We start from the raw sequence: 22868 nt of genomic DNA, 5'->3' as shown, positions 1-22868 counted from the left end.
TAAACAAAAGTCTTTTGCCTGTTTACTCTCAGGTCGGACACCCCCTCAAAAACTTCTAATTCCGCTAAGAGAACTGTGATAGACTCCTCAGGGTGAGCCAGATAAACCTATGTCTGCGTACATACAGACAACGTCAGTCACATTCCCTACTCTCATGCCCCAGGGTCTCAATATCGAGTGCAGTTGTATTGCCAGGGACTACACTGCCAGGGTATAAAGCAATGGTGAAAGGGGACAGCCCTGTGTCATGACCCTCTCTATGGTCCCCTGTGGTGAGAGTCTGCCACCCCCAGTAAACCTTCACTGTCAGGTCTGTGTTAAAGAGACATATCCAGTTCAGAAAGTTTGGACAAAATCTCATTAAAGGCTAAGATCACAAACATGAGAGTAAACAGGCAAAAGACTTTTGTTTACCCCTGTGTGAATGTTCAAGAGTGGCAAGGGCTCACCCCAGCGATGCATCCCTCATGCACCCCAGGACAAGGAGCAGGCATCAGGTGTTCATCACAGCATTTTGACCAGGAATAAATCCACATAGGTCCTCATGCATGAGGACTCCCACTTCAGGCAAGAGTCTGGTAGCTATCACCCGGGAGAGCACCATCATGTCCAGGTTCATCATAGAGAGGGGTCAATAAGAGGCCAGCTCCCTGAGGTCTTTATCAGGCTTTAGAAACATAACTATTATGGCTTCTCTCATGGTGACCGGTAGGGTAACAGTTTGGTAAACCTCCATGTGTACCTTCAGAGGTCTATCTCCTATTCTACTTTCTCAGCATAGGCTTGATGAAATTTGTGGATAGCCATCCCCTCCTGGCATCTTCCACATGACCAGGCTGCTTATGGCAGCTAGTACTTCCTCTTCCTCTTGTGTGAATGCCATCTCTAGGCCTGCACATTCCTCTTGCAAGAGTTTTGGTATGGTGAGGCATGCCCGAAACTCTTCTAATTGCATCTGAGTCTTCCTGACCTCTCTTGTAATTAGTCAGGCCAAGTACTTCGCAAGGATCAAATGTATGCAATTCTGTGTCACAGCTCTCATCTAATCAGGCTTATTTAGGGACAGGATGAAAGGATAAGGAGTCTTTTTCGTCAAGAGCCAGGCAAGCCAGCGACCCGATTTGTCTCCATCAGCATGTTGCTTCTGCCGGTACTCTCAAAGTGTATGTTTGACAAATGTGTCCCAGGGGGTCACTATTTCACATTCAAGAGTCAGGGAGCTAATGGAGGTTGGTTGCATTGTCCCTAGACTGCATCGCCGCCTGTTGTGTATCCTTTTATGTCAATTCTTGTGTCAATTGTTATTGGATGTTATATCTCTTAGAGAGATATTCCCCACGCACCAATGCCTTCAGCCTATCACTCAGCCTGTCTCGTGTCTGTGGACTTCCAGACCACATCCATCAGGGCCTCTGGGCTCAGTCTCCATGGGGGCAGTTGGTCCCTATAGCCATCGCCTGTACAAGTCACTAGCAATGGCAAATGGTCTGAAAGGAATCTATTGTGCAATTCTTTGCTATCATTGCGAGTTACACAGTCTCCCTCCCTAACGTTTGCCAATTGTTTGCACCTGCTGTAATATGGCCTTAATGTTCCACGTTATGCTAGGTCACTCTACATACCACATGTACAGTAGAGATTCATTTGCATCGACTACTATGGGTGTATGCACAGTGCATGCTCCGTAAAATCCACTCTGCATGCTTTGGGGTTTCGCTACATGCAATGCAAAGCTGAGTAGCGCTGCACTCAAATACATTGTTTGTGTTGCTTTGCATCGCGTGAGCACAATTGCACAAGTTTAGTATATCTGGGCCTCTAATTGATGAGCTAACACTATTCAAAGCCTTCCTAAAATATAAAGCGACTTTTATGGGGTTACTTGAGCTCCTACCAGAGGTACTGAAAAAGATCTAACCATGTTAACAACCTTCCTGGACAGATGGAAACACGTAGACATCAGGCCCCTCCTAAAAAAGCCTCTGCTGACCTCAACTATCTCAAAAGTTATCGTCCCATCTCCCTGCTCCCTTACCTGGCCAAAGTTCTTGAAAAAGCCATCATCCAGCAGCACACTGAGTGCCTGGAACAAAACCACCTACTGGATGCCTCTCAACCAGGAATCAGTGCCAACTACAGCACTGAGACCATGCTTATCTCCACCACAGACATCAGAACACTCCTCAACTGTGGAGAAACTGTGGCCCTGATCCTTGTCAACCTCTCTGTGGCGTTTGACACAGTCTCCCACAACACCCTCATCAACACACTCTACAACATAGGCATACAGCAAGATTCCCTCAAGTGGATCGCCACCTTCCTTACAGGACGCACACAAAGCATCTGCCTGCCTCCCTTCACTTCTGCACTCAAAGACATCATATGCGGCATTCCACAAGGATCATCCCACAGCCCCACCCTGTTAAACATGTACATCACCCCCTCGCAGACGTTGTCATACCCCACAGACTACACAGATGATACTCAACTGATCCTCTTGCTCACTGAGAACCCCTTCAACATTAAAACCAACTTCTGTAATTCCATGACCAATGTAGTCAAATGGATGAGAGACAATTACCTCCAACTCAACTCCGACAAAACTGAAGTACTGATCTTGGGGAAGAACACCTCAGCATGGGACCACAGCTGGTGGCCTGCTGAACTTGGACCCACTCCCACACTGACTGATCATGCATGCTACCTCCGCATCAACCTCAACAGCCAACTGATCCTGAAATGACAAGTCAACACAGTGGCCTGCTCCTGCTTCCACACTATTTGCATGCTCTGCAAAATCTTCAGATGGATCCCAACCAACCAGAAAGACCCTCACTTAGGCCCTCATCACCAGTCACCTTGACGACGGCAACATCCTCAATGCCAGCATCTCCACCTAGCTCCTTACAAGACTCCAGACCATACAAAACACTGAAGCCAGACTCATCCTGGACATTCCCAAATGAACTTGCACCACCCCCACCTGAGACCCCGCCAATGGCTCCCCATCCAGAAAAGATGCTAGTTAACGCACTTCTACAAAGCCCTCCACAATCTAAGACCTGCGTAGCTCAACCTTCGACTGAACTTCCACCAACCTGCTAACCTTCTCTTCACTCGCTTTTCTTCACTCGCCTTGGCACTCCCCCCATATCAATCACAGCCACAGGGGTGGCTAATCCTACCAAGACCTGGAAGACCTTCCCCCCGCTCCGTACAGCCCCCTTGCTGGCCGACTAAAGATCTGGCTCTTCAATGGAGACACAGCGCCATATTACCCCTAGGGGTGACAGTGTTGCACTTTACAAATTTTCATACTCAAGATCAGTACACCTTCGACAGTGTTCCTCCTAATATTCTGGTGTTAATAAAAAAATCCCACCGCAGCAGTAACACACTTACAAAATCAAATACTTCTGGGAGTAGTCTATACTAAAAGTGCATAAACTCTTCAAAGGCACTAGGCATGATGGTACTGCATGTTTCAGAGGACACAAAATGATGGACATACCAGAAGGGGTTCCAACTCTTTAAAAAATAATTTATCACTCGATATGTAATAAAATATTTCTTGAAAATATTCTTTTGTTGAATACAGCCACATTATCCTTGAGTGCGAGGACAGATTGTGGTACGCAACCACATGGATAAACTAAGGCATTCTAGCACTTTTTGTCAAATACTACAATTCAAATGAGCTGTTGTGCATTTTTTTAGACCAACAAAGGGAATAAAAGGTGATCTGCTTTCTCTTTAAGAACTGCACTGGCCCCATGTTTGCAGGCTATATGTCAGATGTCATTCATATTTTTCAGATGTTATTAATGTCAGGGTTCATTGAAAATGGCTGCACCATTTGAAAGGTTCAAAGGTTGTGTTCAATGGCCTCCCACACACTCAAGGTCAACAGTCTCTCATAGACCACCTTTGTATGCCTCCTTTATCATGAACACTATGGAACCACAGAATGGACTTTAGATATTCTCATGAGCAGCTACGACAAAGATGGTTGCCATGGAAACATTGTGACATTTTCACAGTTCTGGAAATAACATATGTATACCTGTCTTGCTTGTCAGTTCACGTGGTTGGATACTACATCAACCTCATTGTCCTTGTACTATTTTCCTGTGATATCCTCATATTGTAGTAATGACAACGATAAAACATGGACAAACTAGAACACCAAGGTTTGTTCTTTCGAACTGAGGATTTAAAAATGATGGTCACCTAGTGGTCTATGTGCGAAAGGAGTATTTCACATAAAGGTGCAAATTGTCTTGGTGATAGTACATGAATAAATAACGAGGTTCTATTAGTATTTGGTAGATTTTATTTTAAAAATAAGAACAATTGATGGACTGAATGCTTGTTTTCCGGTCGAGGGAGGACCTGGCCTAGCAGTTCTGGCTGGAATTGTTCCCATGGGGAGCAGGGTCAAGACTGATTTGTATATGGCTGGGTCAAACCTGGGTGGCATGGTAAGCAAAAAAAACTATGGGCTCAACCCAGATCTGTGACTAGGGGTCAATGTTTGACAATCTTCAACATTCCATCCATCATCTTTTTGTGCTGCTTTGTGTTACAACATTGACCTGATCAAATTGTCATCAGTTTCTCAGATCACACATGCACAACAGAAGCCTCCCACCCGTGTGCTGGTGTCTCAATGACTTACATTCCAATACGAAAATCTATTCTACCTCACTTGTTCACCTGTACTTTCATCTGCTTCCAGGTGGTTTGTTGATGTGAATTTAAATGGTAAGCCATCTTATAGAGCCACTGATACCCAGAGGTGTCCAGGCGCTAGTTCTAATGAAATCAGGATGCAGGTCAGCAAAGGGCCTAGTTGTTAAACAGCAGTGTTTTGGTATACAACGTTTACAACGAAGTTTTTACCACGCACTACCACTACAACGCAGGCATTACCACGCATACCATTACAACGCATTGCGCTGGGGGGCGCTCTAGGATAGGGAATAAGTATAATTTTATATCCAACACCTTCCCTAGTATCCACGGGGACTGGAGTTGGAATATAAAATTATACTTACCACTATCCAGCACCTCTAAGCGCTATGCGTTGTAACGGTATGCGTTGTAAATACCGCGTTGTAATGGTATGCGTGGTAAAAGTATGCGTTGTAACGTCATACATCCCAATGTTTTCAATGTTTTCCTTAAAGAGAGCAGACCAGGGCCAGAATGAATGAAGAGAGGTAGATCATTCCATGTCTTAGCTGTACCAATGACAAAATTCCTTCCACTCCAATTAGATTTTTTTAATCTGGGGACAACCAATTTTCTTGCACCCACTAAACAAAGAGTTCTATTGGGTACGTACTGCTTGAACTTGTGTCTACGATGAACAGGGCCGATGTTGTTAAGAGCCTTGAATGCCATGCACAGAGATTTAAACATAATCCTATTCCTCATGGGAAGCCAGTGAAGTTCCTTTCTTACTGATTTAACAGAGCAGAATTAAGGCGTTCCAGAAAAAAATCTGGAAGGGGCATTCTGTAGCTTATTAATATGTTGCTGCTGCATATTAAGATACAGACTCTTACAGTCTTGATAAGATAAGAGAGGTCACCACTGTTTCTTGGGATTCAGAAGGAAAACATTTTAATATCTTTTTGACCATCCTTCAAATATAAAAAGTAGAAGTTGTCAAGGAGTTGACTAAGGATAGGCGAAGTTGGCAGAGTGGCACTACGCTGAATTCCGTGGAGTTGCTTAAAAACTCAGTGGAATTCCGCTTCGTTCCGCCCTTGGCCAGACCTCAACTTACCTCCACCGGCAGCGTTTCCTTGACTCCGAGTCTTTCCTGACTCCGGGCTGCCTCCCCCCTTGTAGGATTCTTCTTTCAGTCCTGGCAGCTGTAAAATGGAAACCCCTTCCTGCTGGACTCGCGAGGACTGCGCATGCGCGCATGGAGAGTGGAGAGGCTTGCATGCGCATGCGCAGTCCTTGTGAGTTATGCAAGAAAGGGTTTCACTTTCACAGCTCAGGAGTTAGGACTGAAGAAGAAGACGAATCCTCCTGCACCGAGGAGGCAGCCCGTGCACAGACTATGCCTCACTGAATTCGGGCAGGGGCGGGGCATTAGAGGCGGGTGGCGGGGTGAAACTCCGCCACATGGCGGAGTCTGAGTTTTTTTGCCAATTTCGCACTCCCAGCGGCGGAAAAACTCTGCAAACTCAGCTGCCGGAGAGGAGATCCCCACCTACCCTTAGAGTTGGCCTCGTCACCAAAAGAAAGATTATTATCCATAATGACTCCTAGGTGTTTGGCTTTCCTAATTGGAATGGGCAAAGAGCCCAGTTCGACAAGCTATCAGGATGGGGACAAGAAGGTAGAATTATTGCCAAATACAATACCCTCTGTTTTATCAGAGTTCAATTTTAAGCACTTGTTGCTCATCCATGAATTGATGGCCAGCATACATCTCTGAAAGTTACTACCAATGTTAAACTCCTGATTTGGAACAGACACAACAATTTGTGTGTCTTAGGCATAAGAAGTCAAGGGGAAACCTAAAGATTTAATTATAGGTGCCAAAATTGAGACATAGGCATTAAATAGTGTTGGGCTGATTGAAGAGACCTGTGGAATCCCACACGGGATAGAAAAATGCTCAGAGACAAAGGAATCTAGTTCCACAAACTGCTTCCTGTCTGACAGGAAGAAGCCCAATCAAGTGAGCGCCACCCTCTGAATTCCAATAGAGGTTAGACTGTCCAACAGAAGATCATGGTGGACCATACTGAAGGCTACAGAGAGATCCAATAAGATTAAGGTAGCCTTGCCTCTAGAGTCTAATGCCTCTCTGATTTCTTCAGCAGAATTAATAGGTGCAGATTCAGTTCTAAGGGCACATCTGAAGACGTATTGTGTGTTGTCTAGAAAACAGTCATCCTAGATAAAAGAAGATAGTTGGCTATTCATAATTGTTTCCGCCACTTTGGCTGGCAAATTGAAGTTGTGGAATCGGACGAAAATTATTTAGATCTTAAGTGTTGAGACTAGGCTTCTTAAGTAGAGGAAGAATTGAAGCAACCTTCCAGGCATTGGGAAAAAATCCAGTATTGGACAGGTGTCCAACAATGTGATAAGATTACTGGCCACTAGTTCAAGGACCATTTTCAATACAGGAACTGGGCACAAGTCCAAAAGAGAGCCAGACTTATGAGAGGATAAGGTCTGTAACCTGGTCCGAGGAGAGAGAGGCAAATTTAGAGAAAGTGGGCTGGGGATGTTGGACTGTCAGCACCCGATGATGACTGACTTGGGAAAATACTACAGGTGAATTCACTCTAGGGCAGAAGATGTTAAAGAAAATGTGCTGATCTTTGTACTGCAAATGTTTAGCAATACTATTGCACAACGACTGATTGCTAGGGATCTTGATCATACCAGAAGTAGTTAGTTTCCTTACCACATTAAAAAAATCTTTAGAACAGTGATTACCTCGCTCAATCTTTTTGGTATAGTACGCTGCTTTTTCCTTCACTAATAGGGCTTTTTACTAGAGAGGAAGCTTCTGTAATGATCTTTCTCTAACTTATTATACGATTTCCGCCACAGGTGCTCTTGCCGACAACAAATTTATTTCAGTTTTTGAGGTCCGCACAGTACCATGGAACTGAGGGGAAAAAAATTACAATAGTTTCTGGTGCTACTGCTGTGCCATAGCTGGTTCCACATCATCCAAGTATACAGGCTGTGAGGATCCACAATTCTTCTAAAAAAAGAAGACAATCAATTTTATTCCAATACAAATCTTAAGTTATAAGAGTGTTAATAGCAAATGGACTGGATGCAAATGCCAAGTTAAATAAAACAGCAAAATGGTCAGACCACGTAAGAGGCAATGACCCTTGAAAACTGAGAAGAGAGAGAATACAAAATCTGCCATCAGGCATGTGGCCCGCTTCATGTGTGGGTCCTTGTACCAGTTGAGCTAACCCTAAACTGTCAATTACACCAATGTATCGCACAGAATCCGAGTCTGTCACCACTTCCAGATCGAATAAAAAATCGCCCAATATGAAGACATTGCTTGTACAAAGCCCATCTTCCAAAAGAGGATGCACAATGGAGTCCTTGGGCCTGGAGGATGATATACTAAGATCCCCTTGAAACAATGATGCTGAGTAAATTGGATGCAGAAGAACAAGGCTTCAAAGACCCAAGAGTGAGCAGTGCAGAAAGAAGTAGAAAAGAATTTGCAAAATATAATAGCCTGGTCTTATCCCCTGTTCATAGGTCTATCAAGTGAGTAACAAGCAAAGCTGCAGGGAGGGGTAGGGGTTGAGTTATATCGGATCGGGACCTGAAGCAGCAACTGTCCATGTCTCGGTTACAAACAAAATGTCCAAATGCTGGCTGGCTATGAACACAGCATATTCTGTTCTATGCTTTAGTAGAAATCTGGAATTAATAAGTGCACAAGATAAACGGTTAATACTCTTTTTCAGTGATTTAGCATGAAAGGCGGGCTTCGGGAAGGCGATACAAGTATTTGTTTCTGGAAGCAACCTTGGTAATGGGGAATTACAAGCAGGACAAGAGAGTTGTAAGGACTTTAACAGGGAAAGAAATGATAGCAAATGCAATCTGGGAGCTTACCCTTGCTATTAAAAGCGTGTAGCTCGGAACTCGAATCCTGCAGACATTCTCCACAACAAAACAAGCAATGGGGCTGGCACTGAGCGCAGTCCAAGTTCAGATGGGTGCAGATGGGCTTGCCTTTGGTGCGCCGCAACTTAAAATTCACAACAATACACTATGATTTGAATAAACTATAACCAGTGAAATATAGCATTGAAACACAACAGTATGTATGTGAGAAAATAAAGAGGCATAGTTGAGTCCAACCATATGCTAAGAGACCCAAAGCCAGTTTAGTTCATTGATGTAGTTAATGTTGGGACAAATTTACATTTCACCGGCCAAAATTATGTAAGTTTACAAACTCATTGCTTCTCAAAGGCTGCAAAGTTGTGCAAACGTCCCAAAACGAAAGCATTCAAAACTTTTTTTGCAAGATAATTTTGTCGATAAATGTGACTTTTTACTGTACATAGGGGCATATTATCAAGCTAGGCGATAAAATTATCGCCGCTTTAGTGGCAGGAAACTGTTGCTAAAGCGGCGATGATGGCCTTGATAATATGCCCTTATCGCAGGAGCACGGTCAACACCTCCTGCAGAGCAGTCCCAGCCACTCTTCACTGATGATGACAATACCAGCATCGACACCCAAACCATCCAAGACATCATTGACCTCATCGGCCACTCACCTCCAGGATCAGGGCAGGCCAGCTACATCGAGGAGACCCCATCCACTACCCAAAGCACCCAGCAGGAGGTGCCCACAGCCCCGGCACTCCCCCAAGACCCCCAGAAACAACACATGGCCTTCCAACACTGTGTGCTGGAGTGCTAGAGGGAGACCGCAGAGCAGGTGCGGTTGGGCTTCGGTATCATGGCAACCAAACTTGATGCCATCCTTGGGTGTGTAGGCCCGCTCCATGGTCTCCAATGAGCCCTGACAGACATCGCTGGAGTCATGAAGCGGAGAGACGAACACCTGTCTGCTCATAGTGGCTCCAGCGATACTATCCGTGAGCTGGCACATATACGGAGGCTCATGGAGGACATGGTGCGGATAGAGGCAGAAAGGCTGGCAGCCACCACTGCATATCAGCGGAATGTTGCTGGGATCTACCATGCCCTGCAGATCCTCATCATGGCATTGCTGCCACAAGGTGTGGTGATCATGAATGCTACTGCACCCACACCACCCACATCTCTGTCCCCTGGTGTGTCCCTGCCTCCCATTGCGGCAGGCCTAACCACTCCCGCACCTGATGTGTCAGTGGCACACAGTGTAGCCGACCCTCCACCTCCGGCCCCTGATGTGTCAGTGGCACACAGTGCTGCAGCCAGTACAGCAACACCCACAGGTGGACGGGAGCACACATCCGGGGATGAGCGTGGATCTGCCTGTGATCAGAAGGACTCTGTAGCATTAATTTCGCCACCTGGTCTGTTTCTGCTTGGTCCAGCACATGGCCTCATGACCTTCCACTGACCCCCGATTTACTCAGATGCACTCACCTTGGACAGCGACATGGACTGCCATATCCTGCTTGATGACCAATGACACAGCGACCAGACTGTACCCTTCCTCTTCCGCATGACTTGTCATCCCCGGATGCACTCTGGCTGGCCCTCCATGGGCCCATATTGTATAGTGTGCTCGGCATTGCCCTGTATCGTTCCAGCTGCAGAACTACGCTGGATGTGCAATAAACATCCAGTGATGCACTGCTTTGTCATGTCTTTCATCATTCATATATGTATGTGTGGATGAATGTAGGGACAGTGATTTCACTAGCGTCAATGATGCTCATCCTGTGGGATGCCAGTGAGAGAGTGCTACATATCAATTTGTGTAATGGGTCCTGAGGGCACAACCACAACAGGGACACACGCATAAGCCACTTCCATGTCCGGACATGGACTGAACCACGCCCAGTGCCCACGAGTCATTTGTGCAAGCCTTGCGCTGTTCAGGCGTACGGCAGGCCAGACCACTCCGCTAACGCTCCGAGGGGGGCCTCATTGATACCCGTCGCAGGCGTACTTGCTGGTGGTGTAAAGGTCACTGGTCTAGTTGTCGGCATGTAACAGCCACTCCCTGAGGGCAGTTTTGCACGCCACCACACCCACCCAGCACAGGCGTCACAGGCCGTGTGACCCCGCAAATATAAGGGGCCGACTACATCACATACACCTCTGCCGGTGGGGACTGGATGACGGACCCGAGGCCTTGAGGCCGGCACATGCCTACCACCACGTGGTGCTCACTGGGGTTGAACAGGGTTTGTGGCACACGCTGCATTGCAGACGGTACAGGCACCCCGCCACGGGACGCTGACTGGGGTTGAACAGCGTTTGTGGCACACACTGCATTGCGGCCGGCACAGGCACCCTGTCACGGGATGGTGATTTTGGGTGCACTGAGTCATTGGCACCTTAAGCTGCTGAGCGTGTGTGCAGCCTGCGATGATGCCCCATCCCGGCTGTCCACACTGCTTAGGATTTGTGTGCCTTGCTGGAACGCAGTGTAGGCCGAGCCAGCGGGCTGTGCGGGCCTACCGCCACGTGGCTTTGCAGCCTGTGATGGTGCCGGGTACCCTGGTATGTCTTATGCCATGGAGTAATCAAGACCTAGCACCAGACGTGCGACCTGGTGGCCTGCGCAGCGTTGCTGCATGCTGTGGAGGGTGCCATGTCCGCGGGCACAGGGCTTGTGGCTTGCAGCGGCACGTGGTGGGACATCCTGTCTACACGCCGGTGGCGGAAGGTGAGAAGTGAGGCCCGGGTGTGCATGGGTGGGCATGCTCCAATGTGCGGGGGGGAGGGGCTAGGGTGCCTCTGCCTGGGTGTGCAAGTACAGGCGGGCGATGTTGTCTTGTGCAAGTCTGTGTACTGTGCCAGTCATGAATCTGGACTCTGTTTCAGATGAGGATGACGGCTCTGACTCCGATGTGTGACCTGGTGTACTGCTATACATACCAGCAAGTGGTTGGAGACACACCAGCAGCAGCATGTGAGCAGTGTGGCCTCGGTGCGCAGGGGCGGCACTCTCTCTCTCTCTTCCCCTCTCTTCTTCTCTCTCTCTCTCTCCCCCTCTCTTCTTCTCTCTCTCTCTTCCCCTCTCTTCTTCTCTCTCTCTCTTCCCCTCTCTCTCTTCCCCTCTCTTCTTCTCTCTCTCTCTTCCCCTCTCTTCTTCTCTTTCTCTCTCCCCCTCTCTTCTCTCTCTGACTCTCTCTCTACCCCTCTCTTCTCTGTCTCCCCCTCTCTTCTTCACTCTCTCTTTCCTCTCTCTCTCTCCCTCTCTCTTTTTCTCTCTCTCTCCTTCGCTCTTTCTCTGTCCTTTGATGTGCGCAGGACACACCTTCTCATCATGTTTTTTCTCTTGCAGGCTGCGATCTACGGATTGTCCCGAGGGGAGCCACCATGTTACTTCATTTCATTTCTGTATTAATTTCAATGAAATGTCATTGTTTGCTTCAAAAGTGAATGTGTGGAGCTCATTTAACATAACATAACATGTGAATTTGTAAAGCGCACGTTCACCCCAGCAACGGGGCATCTTGGCACTGAAATAACAGATGTATATTGTTACCCAACTCAATGGTACTCATTTTATCAGCCTCAAATGAATGAAAGGTTGAGTGGACCCACCAGAACTTGAACCTGTGGCCTTGAAGTCTAACACAGGCCCCTTGCAGTGGATGCATTAGTCCACTGAGCCACCAGACCCGGGACCAGATTTCTGTGATGACACATGCATGTCACCAGTTGTGATTGTGCGACACCAAGCGGATTATTTCATACATGTTTAGGTGTAGCTGATGTGGCAGTTCTTTGGTCGAGGGGGTGCCAGGGAGGGGTGGTCCTGGGGGTGGTGTTGGGGGGTGTTTTGGCCCTCTTGGGTGTTTATGCTGCATGTTCAGTTGCTCCATGGCATCTGTTTGTCTTCAGGTGTGGCTGTGGGGTGGGCTCCCTTTTGTGGTGCAGGCTGTGGTCCGACTTTACACCAGGTCAGAGCAGGTGTTAATTTCCTGCTGCTAACGCGCCTTATTGCATGTTTTGTGTTCTTATCGCAGATCTGGCTGGTCATTGTGAATGTTGAAGTGTGATGTTTTCGCTGCTTTTTGCATGGGACGCCTACTCTGCATCTCCTTAGCGATAGTTGCCTAGGTCCTCTGATGCGATGTTTTTTGTGGCTGCTATCGTGGGTTAACTGGTGCTGGGTGCTGCTAACACCAGCTTGTGAATGTGGAGGTAAATTTATCACAGCTTTGGCTGCGATAAAGTGCCATTAATTCGGCCATAGCTCCTTGTGAATATGCCCCCTATGGGCCTTATTTATGAGGCCCCTGCACCATTGGAACGTCACTTTTTGTGACATTCCGTGGCTCAGGAGCCTGCTCCATATTAACGAGGCAGCACTAAGTCACTTTTTATGGCTTAATGCTGCCTCACAAATATGTCCCCTTTAACACAGTTTTCTGCATTAAAGGGGCATGCAATTGGTGTTGCTGGGGGGATTCCCAGCAATATCCATGGCATTTTGATACTACCCCAGATTTACGAGAAATCGTAAATCTGAGGCAGCATCAAAAACCTTTGCCTCACCAGGGGAGGCTTAAGGGAGGCACAACAAGGAGAAATATCTTTATTTCACCTCGTTTTTCCTTTTTCTATGTGTTCTGCAAAAGCCTATTGTGATTGTTTCTGTACAGGAAGATTTCCCTTCCTGCACAAAAACAATCATCTTCTCAATGCAGGCACCCTTGCACCATGGTGCAGAGGTGCCTGCATTGGCGTTTGGCAGCCTATTGTGCGTCGGCGCAGAGGAAAAGGACAGGAATGCGCTGTATCTCATTAAATATGGTGCATTCCGGCCCTTTTTTTGCCATAGGGCAGCGCAGCAATAAGGGCTGCGGTGCTGCCCTACGGCAATAACTCATAAATGAGGCCTTATATGTGCAACTGAATTGATTGAGTAGCGCATCAGGTAATTTTTAGGAAGATGTACTAACACGTCACCATTCCCATTACCAGTGTCACACCAAATTATTCTAATTTTCTACTCTGCAACCCAAGTCACATAACAAAGCCATGCGATGAAATAAGTTGTACTGGTAGGCCAACATGTCAATAGAATCGGTTATGCTTTGACTTACCCATGCTTGCAATAATACTGTGTACAGGTAGCCTTGACGGTCCATCGTACAGTCCACTGCCTGAAAAGCCCTTCTTCTTCTGCTTCTCCTCCTGCTTGAATATGAAAGCCGAGTTCTCCTCTTTGGTGATGTTGATGTAGAAGCAGGTGTCTGAAGCCGCCATGATGTGCCTGGGCCCAGGGTTTAGGAGAATGCTCTTATTGTCTTCCCTCCTTGCACCTATCAAGCACACTCCATACCTATAACCCAAAATTTTAAATCCACATTCAAGGCCATGTACAAAGACAACAGAAAACGGTGACTATGGCAAACAAGCTTTGGATTTCAATTCCTAGACTTCAAATCTTGCTGGACTGATCCTGAAATTGCACCATTACTCCATTTATGGAATTACACATAATTTGCTGCAAACATTTACTGCAAATGGCACAATGCACAATAGAAATGTAGCATGAATGTACATGAACAACAGAATAAAAGTGGCTGTAATTTGTTGTGCCAATAATTGAAATGCCGTTCGCCTCGTGGGTGCCGGACTGACGCTAGGGTTCACTCGTTCCCGATAGACACGTTTGTTAAAACTAAAAGCGGAGGAGTAATAATCCCCATTACAATCGCTCTTATATACCAGGACTGAGCCTTGCATCGCTATCTGAAATTTGGACTGACTTTTACCTAGGGATCAGTAATAGTTCGGATAGTTCAACGAGCTGGGTTAAATACAACTCCACATCAATGAGCTGGGTTGACTACTACTCCACGATAAGGATTTATTGTGTTGAATCTGACTAAGAATAGGGTCATTCCTCATATGCAATAACCATTGTCCTGAAGATGGTCTGATTGACTGACGCCACCCAAGACCGAAACGTCGACTCCAACATCTACTTCCAAAACATCGATTGTATCTAAGTGATCATTATTCTCATTAGGAGATATGTGATTGACATTTTGATTGGAATAGATGCTTTTTCATGAATTGTAGAACAAAGTTGATTTCACCTTTTTCATGAACTATTGCTGAATTCATTTTTCATGTGTACTCCTTTTTACATATATATAAATATTTTTGTACTTTCATAAGATAATACTGTGTGCTGCGCTTTATATACTCATTCATTGTTTTTGTCGAATGACAATTGGGAGGTTGTTCTGATTAAACTCACCCCTAAAGTAGATGCAATATAAATAACTGTATAACTTTTTCTTAAAGAAAGTCCCTTGTAGGCATATTTTACCTTTTATTATCAATAATTGAAATGCAACATTTGGAACTAAAATATAGCACAAAATGACAAACTTGCTTTTCGCGCATTTGAGTGTATTTTGGATATTTTTGCCATGATTTCAGATATTTACACAAAAACAAATTACACAAATGTCTCAGATATTTTACTGTGGAAGTTGTTTTCGAAGTAGCGTACCCTAATGTATGAAGAAGAGTGCAATAATGCATAAAGAAGGTACCACTCCATTAAAGCGCTTCTTTACCACAGCCACAGATGGATGAAAGAGGTAGGGAAATATGCAGAACCAGTACAGCATTGTTCTGCAATATGATACCACCAGAAATTACCACAAGTGAGTGTCAAATTGTATCAAAAGATTCCTATAGTGAGGGAGTAAAGTACAACCCAACAGCAGCATAGCCTTTTACACGAGTCCTGAAAATCCTTGTACGGGAGATGAAAATATGTCTCACTGGATCTGAAAGTGTGAGTGACTTCAAAAGTGGAATCTGATGCTGAGTGTGAGTTTGTGAGGTAAGTGACTGTGGAACGCAGTAGAGAATGGTTTCAAAGTTACTTTCATGCTAGAACTAGGAGTTGGACAACCCTGCACCCCAGTTTATAATAGAAAGCAGAGGCAACGTGATTCTCTCATTTGCGAAGGGCCACAGCCCATGTAAGTGAACAAATTCCCTCTCCAGATATCGCTGGGGAATTATGTGTAATACGACTTGAGGTATGCTCTGGTAGTAGCCAAGACCACTACGTAACCAGAAATGTGACAATTTATGAAGGGCAAAGAGATGCTGAATTGGGTGAGACTTCTGGGAGTAACAGAACTCTATTTGCTTTTTAAAGACTAATTGATGCCTGACCGCCTTTGATATAAAGCCTAGTCTAGAAAGATTCTGTGAAAACTTTACCTGGGTAGTCAGGTGCAATGGTAAGGAGGGAGCTATATAAGTTGAAGGAGGAACAAATCTTGGTGGTCGCGGATTAGTTGCCATGACTCCAAAGCCCTTCACCGATCCATGTATTGCATTATAATACATTTTGTGGCATGAAGGCAAAAGGTGGGAAAGGACCACTTACAAACACAGTCATGGGGTAGACTGAATGCAAAGAAGAGATGGACAGAATACCATTCCTACTGCACCGAAGGTGATAGTGGCGAATGGCATATGGTATGCTTGTGTGAGGGTTATTACACACATGCTGGATTGTGGGTGGTGGGGTATAAGAAAAAATGTGCATATGACATCACAAGGTGCTATTATCCCACTGTGATATTTTTCAAGGCTTTTGATGGACTACCTCTCAGAAAAAAATTCTGCCATGTTAAATCCAGGCCAGTCTACTGATTTTTCACCTTGCTCCCTGTAGATTTTTGCCAACAAAGGCCATAGTGCCACACTACTTTTGCACTTTTACCACTGAGTGACCCCTGAGTGTGTAACTGATCCCTGTGTGAGTTAAACTATGGGGTTGCTAAAACAATTTTATGAAATGTGTCAAGATAAGGTCTGATCTGTACAACCACACTGCGTAAAAGAGTGACAACAACAGCTATCCCCTGCCTGCTTCCAAAGAACGACTATACTGTTAAAATTTCTGTAAACAATAAGCTTTAGGGAAATACCTTTAGCCAATATAAATCAATGACAACACAACATAGTCTTATCCACAATGCAGGACCCTGAGTTTTGGGTTGAGACTTTGGAGACTCACTTTTTGTGCGCGTGGAAGGCAGCGTAGGTGAAGCTCTTCCCTTCGTGCTCCTTGAAGAACTTGCTGTCGCCCATGCGGATGTGGTAGACTTCATTGCCCGAACAGCGGCCGTACATTCTCTGCCATTGCTCTGGCGACTGTTGTCCCTCCCTGAAATGTGTGGAAACAGAGAAATAATACTCTTGTTAGAGCGTCTCATGCTATGATTCAAGACCGTAGAAGGTTCTTAGTGGAGAAGCCTGAATCGCGTCACCACTGATGATCATTCATGTCCTCCTACACATGACTCCATCAGCATAGTGCACATGTTATATGTGATGTTACAACGCAACGATTTACATCGCGGTCCGTTACATCGCAACGACTTGCGCTGGAGGGCGCTGGACGTAGGAATAGTATGATTTACTATTCCGACTCCCGCCTACAAAAAAGTAGGGAAGGTGTTGGAATAGTAAATCATACTATTCCTTTGTGTATAGCGCCATCAGCGCAAGTCGTTGTAACGACTTGCGTTGTAATGACCATGTTGTAACTGCATCGCAGTGTAATCGCTGCGATGTAAAGGTCGTTTCCCTTCTCCTAGTGGTTATTACAGATCAGTAGCTTTACAGACAGGTCCAACTTAATGACAAGCTTATGTTTGTTATGTGGTGCCCACACTGTCAAGTCAAATTTTTTATCTGATGCCATTCCGTTCTTAGTTATGACAGCAATAAGAATATTTATATTTTTAAATGTTAAAACAGTTTAAAAATTAATATTGTGAAATATTTTTGAATGAAGAAAAAGAAACCATTATGAAATATGATGATTATATGGAAGGTAAATTGTTATGATATAACCCACATATATATTTGTATAAAATTTTTGTGGCTAATAAGCAAAGAAAAGGAGAGACGGCCATATACAAAGAGTGTTAGCTTGTAGCTAATAGTCTCTGTAAACAGAGGCCAATCCAATTAGATATTATTAAAAAGAGCATTGGATTTTTTTTCTTGTACGCAAAACCATAACCAAGGTGTTGTACTTAAGTATTGAGTTACATGAAATTAATGTGCACAGGTGCTAGGAGGGAATAGAGAGGAATAAGTGGACATTACACCTGCTGATCATGGAAATGTGTTGTGGGTTTACATATTTTAATAATAATAATATAATGGAACCTGAACTCCCTTTATAAATGTCTATCTCTAATTTCCTTATTGCAGGCGACTTGTGATGGCTCTAGAAAATGTAGCTTCTCAACTGTAATAAATTATTATAGTTGTTTTGGGAAGTCATAATGCATGCTGCCACAGTCTTCAGCTAAGGAGAAAGGCAGGTCACAGACCAGCAGTATTGCTGTGTTTAAACAAAAAAAGGAGAACTGGATGTTCCCTCTGCTGATTTATTTTTTTCAAAAACGAACAATGATGAGCTGAAGGAAGCTATTTCTGGCAACATATTTGCTTTTGGACACACTATGAGTCATTACAGGACAAATGAAACCTCATCACGTTTCACCATATTATATACCACAGCATTTTTCCAATCAAAATTATATTAAACGGATTGTAAAATCTTTTTGCACCAAATTACTAACTTCTTTGTGTTTATTTAATTTTGAATACAGATTTTCCTTTCAATCTTCATGTCTATAAAACGTACTATCTTTCATATGTATAGAGTGAATATATCTCTTTACAACAAATGAGCCACAACGCATTCTGTTACAACGCGGTCCTTAGAACGACTGCGTTGCTACAACATGAACCATTACATTGCAAGTCGTTACAATGATTTGTGTAGGGAATGTGTTGGACGTAGAAATAGTATAATTTACACCTTTTGCCCCTACAGCAAGTTGTTGTAACGATTTGCGATGTAATGGTTCGCGTTGTAACAATGCAGTCGTTCTAACGACTAAGTTGTATTGGAATGCGTTGTAGCACATTTGTTGTAAACAATGTCTCCTGTATAGGGCATCTGCCTTTTCTGTACGTTCCCTCAAGATTTTTGCCTTTTTCCGACCCTAGTTTTGCTGTTTTTTTTTTAACTCTCTGCACTTTACCCCTTGTAAACATGTTTAAATTGCCTTACGGCAACTTGAATTATTTAACTTGCCTACAAGTCCCTAGTATATAGTGTAGTAAATGCACTCAGGGCCTAGCAGTTAAATTCCACCTGTGGACTGCAACATCTATTTTGCCATCCACAGAGGGGACTTGGAAAACATGGCTTCAGGGCTACTACGTATAGCCTGACTGCTGCAGTCTAAAACCTGCTGTCACACCTGTAAATTATCCTTTTTTGTCAGGCCGGAAACCCTACTTTTAAATAATAATGTGCCACCCTAAAGTCCCCCTTGTTTTTCACAAGGCAGGGTACCTGATATTTTAAAAGTGAAAAATTTGAAAACATAAAATTGGTGTGTTTCTCCAGTGACTAGGCCTCAAAAGCTATTTTCACTGGTAGGGCTGTAGATGAATCCTAGAGAATGTCAAAGTACAGATTATAAACTTTAATCTAAACGTTTTGTCAATAAATGGCTACAAAATGAATTCAAGGTTTATTTTTACTATTTATTATTACATTCAGATTTTTAATAAATATTTATGAAAAGTAACTTAAAGAAAGTTACATTTTACCTACCCAAACCTCCAGTGAGCAAACTATTATTAGCCTATTGACATATGGTCTACCCAGTACTTGGCCCTAATGAGGTGTGAATACTGTTCCCAGAGACAATGGCCTGGGTGTGGGGAGGCATTTTTCTCCCCCCTGCAAGAAGAACAGTTAGGGTAGGCCCAGAAACCTACTTGACTTGTAAAGTTCATGCAAGGTGAGATTTAAAAAAGGCAACCCTCTGCGAACCCCTGGTGAGGATGACAGAACCCCCAGTGATAGGGAGGAGCTACCCCCAAAACTGGTTTTGAGTGACCAGCAAAGAAAGAGGGGACTGCTAATTTCCCCTTGCCACTCCTCTGGGTGGACACAGAGGCTCTGCCCGTGGGCGGAAAGGGTTTCTCCAAGTTTAGGAGTAAGGCACACTCTGGGAAAACAGGAGCTGTTGCAAAAGTGGGTGGGGCATCCCCAGAAACGGTTACTCCACTGGTGAAAGGGGAAGGAGTCACCCCCCGACCCACTAGCTGGTGCCAAATATAAATGTGGCACCCCAAAGCACCCTCCTCAGAACACTTTCTTGATCAGCAGAAGAACAGGAGAGGATTGGGCCTGCTGTCTGTGACCTGAGATGAAACCTGAATGACTAGATCTGCTCCCTCTTGGACCCAAGGCAAAGAAGTGGAATGCAATGGTCAGTTGACTGACCTCTTGTATGGCTACAGAGGAATAGCAAGAGGCCTTTTTTCCTGAAGTGACCAGCTGACCTGTACCAGCTGAACTGAAACCTTGCTATGGCCTCTGCTGGAGTGAGTTTGGGCCCCTAAGTGCTGGGGCACTTGGAGGTGACTCCGAAGAACTGCTCTAGAAACCTTGAGAAGGTGGAATTTCAAAAAATGTTGGACCTCCAAGACCTCCAGACCTGTCAGGAGACCTTGTAGGAAAGATACCCAATCTTTGACCCAGATTTATCTGGCGTGTGTTCCATCACATTGGCTTGAAATCTTGCCTAGGTCCTGGTTGCCGATTCCATGGAGTATCATTGGTGCTTAATGCTTTTTAGAGCTATTTTTACTTAAAACTTTAAAGATTGTTTTCTCGTTGATATTTTGGTGGCATTTCAGTCATAAAAATGTACTACATTTTCCGACTTTGGTTTGGAACTTTTATTGTTTGTTGCTTTGACTTTGCTACTGTTTTGGTACTGCATAAATACTTTTCAAATTCCCCTAAGTTATGCCTGTCTGCTCTATACCATAGCTATCTGGAGGTTGATCTCAGGTTAATTTTGTGACTTCAGGGTTCACCCGCTCAAATTAGTGTTATTATTCATAGAGGTGGGCAGCCACCTCATCCAATTAAACATTCACTTTCTTGGAATAAAAATGAGCAAGACACCAGGGATTCAACTGGTCTGTGGGAAGAGTGATGGTATGACCCTATATTATAAGGAATAAAATACCCTTTGACATATATTAAAAAGACATTGCATGTCGGGACACCCCCGTTGGGGGTAGCTGATCGCTTAACCAATGCCCAAAATAATAAGTCACCTTAAAGTTTTAGGGCCTTATAAAAGAATTTGACGTTCATCCTCGTTCCTCTATATGGCCAGGGAACTCCTTGGTGACTTTCAATATCCTAATAACATATGACAGGGCTACTTTGTCCTAAATATGACAAAGTTATATGTGTGCACTAGAAGAGAGCATTCCAGCATTTCTTGGAGATGAATTTGAGACGTTCAGGTCTTAAACAGGGGCGGATTGGCAAGGCGGGCATTCGGGAATGGGCCGAAGGGCCGGTGCCTCAGTGCCCTCTGTGGGCCGTTTTTTTTCTCCCCTGTCCCAGCCCACAGAGAGTGGACCAGGAAAGGGGAGGGAAAAAAAACGGCCCACAGAGTGCACGGAGACAGAGACAGAAAATGAAAGCAGCCTCGCTGTGCGGCCAGACAGCGATTGTCAGCTGTGGGCTCTCCTTCACCCCTACCCTGCCAAGCAATCAAGCCGAGGCTGGGCTGGGGAGGGTGATTGTTTGCAAGAATCGGCCTCCCTGGGGGCCAGGTGTTTCTCAGGCCTTTGAGCCATTTGCACCTCGGCCCCCTGGCGCCCATGCAGCCCAGAAACGGTGTTAGTCTTAACACCTCGCCCACAGCCCTTCACATTCAGGGCATAGTGGGCGAGGAAGAATGGGTCTTGCTGTGGGGGCCTGGTGATGTTTGGAATTTTTTTGTTTTATTTATTTATTTATGCGATTTTATATAGCGCGGACTTCACCCGAAGGTGTCAGAGCGCTTCACACTAGGAACAGCAATAATACATGAGGTGAAAATTATAAGTGGACAAATTACAAAAGCAAACGTTAAGTTACATGAATCAAAAGTGACAATAGTGAGCAACCAAAATACAAGAGGAGCAAACGATACATTAGAGGAGGAAAAAGAGATATGTGTGCAGGTTATAAAAGCGTACAAAATACAAGTAGAGGTATAATACTGCAATTAATGGCAGACACTCCAGCACAAGAACAAACGTTACGTAGGCAATGGTGGCACTTATGCAAGCATCTAAAGCAAACAAAAAGTGAGAGGTAGCAAACAGTGTGTTACAAGAGAAAAGTGACTTGTGCAAGTTACAAAAGGGTACCATACACAGGTACAAGGGTAATACTACAGTAAATGGTAAATACTCAAACTGTCAGAACACACTGGGAAGGCACTTCCCATGCACCAGCTTCACCTCAGCCTCTCCCCTGGCTACCTGGCTACCTTGGATGACCCAGAAAGTTGTGTTTTGTGCTCCCCTGCCAGGGCATTTTCCCAAGGCCTGGAGGGTTGATTAATTTACTAATTGCAGGGGCCTTACCTCTGTTCATGTGCTCCTGAGCTGAAGGTCTGGGGAGGGCTGAGTAGGTTAGTAATAGCAGGGGCTTTGCTGCTTTTCAGGTGCTCCTGTGCTGGAGGGCTGGAATAATTTTGTGACAAAAAGGGGCCTTGCTATTTTTTTTAGTTGCTCAGCGTGTAGGCCATTGTCACCTTGGCCCTGTGTCGTGTGCAAGAACAGTATCCTCCCACTTTCATTCCTTGTCTGTGCAAATGGTGTTTCATGAAAGGGCACGCCCCTTGAATGTGGGCCACGCCCCTTAAATATGGGCCACGCCTCTTGAATGTGGGCCACTTTTTTCGTCAGTGCCCGGGCCGAATTGTGATCCCAATCCGACCCTGGTCTTAAACATTAAGAAAAACAGACATTTGCACAAGCATTAAGAAACGCATAATTAACACATGCTTCATATAATTTACTCCAAAACTCTAGTCTTTGGAAAGAAACATTTCGAAAAGATTTTAACATTTAGAGTGCTGAGAGAACCAAGGTGAATTCGGAAAATTAAAAACCCTCTGTAGACTGGTGCCAGCAGGCGGAACAGATAACATACCGCTCCAGGGGGTGCCTTCGTAAATAAAAAAAATATGGGGTCAATGGATGGAATATAGGGGGGACGGTCAGCCAAATTGGGGAGGGGGAGGGAAATGTAATAG

The 22868-nt window shown here is 44.9% G+C and overlaps 1 protein-coding gene across 1 annotated transcript in view; it reads right to left on the bottom strand.

Moving 5' to 3' along the window:
• Positions 1–22868, bottom strand: part of KCNT1 (potassium sodium-activated channel subfamily T member 1) — a 1005890-nt gene that overhangs the window by 244666 nt on the left and 738356 nt on the right. The window contains exons 16-17 of the mRNA XM_086920997.1: positions 16730–16879; positions 13773–14011 (exon numbers count right to left, since the gene is read on the bottom strand). Of these exons, the coding sequence (XP_086777123.1) occupies positions 13773–14011; positions 16730–16879 (389 nt within the window). The remainder of the gene's footprint in view (positions 1–13772; positions 14012–16729; positions 16880–22868) is intronic.

Source organism: Lissotriton vulgaris, chromosome 5 (genome assembly GCF_964263255.1).
Source record: "Lissotriton vulgaris chromosome 5, aLisVul1.2, whole genome shotgun sequence".
Taxonomy (NCBI): Eukaryota; Metazoa; Chordata; class Amphibia; order Caudata; family Salamandridae; genus Lissotriton; species Lissotriton vulgaris.
The sequence above is the reverse complement of the archived record's forward strand: the minus strand, read 5'-3'. Positions and strand labels throughout refer to the sequence as shown.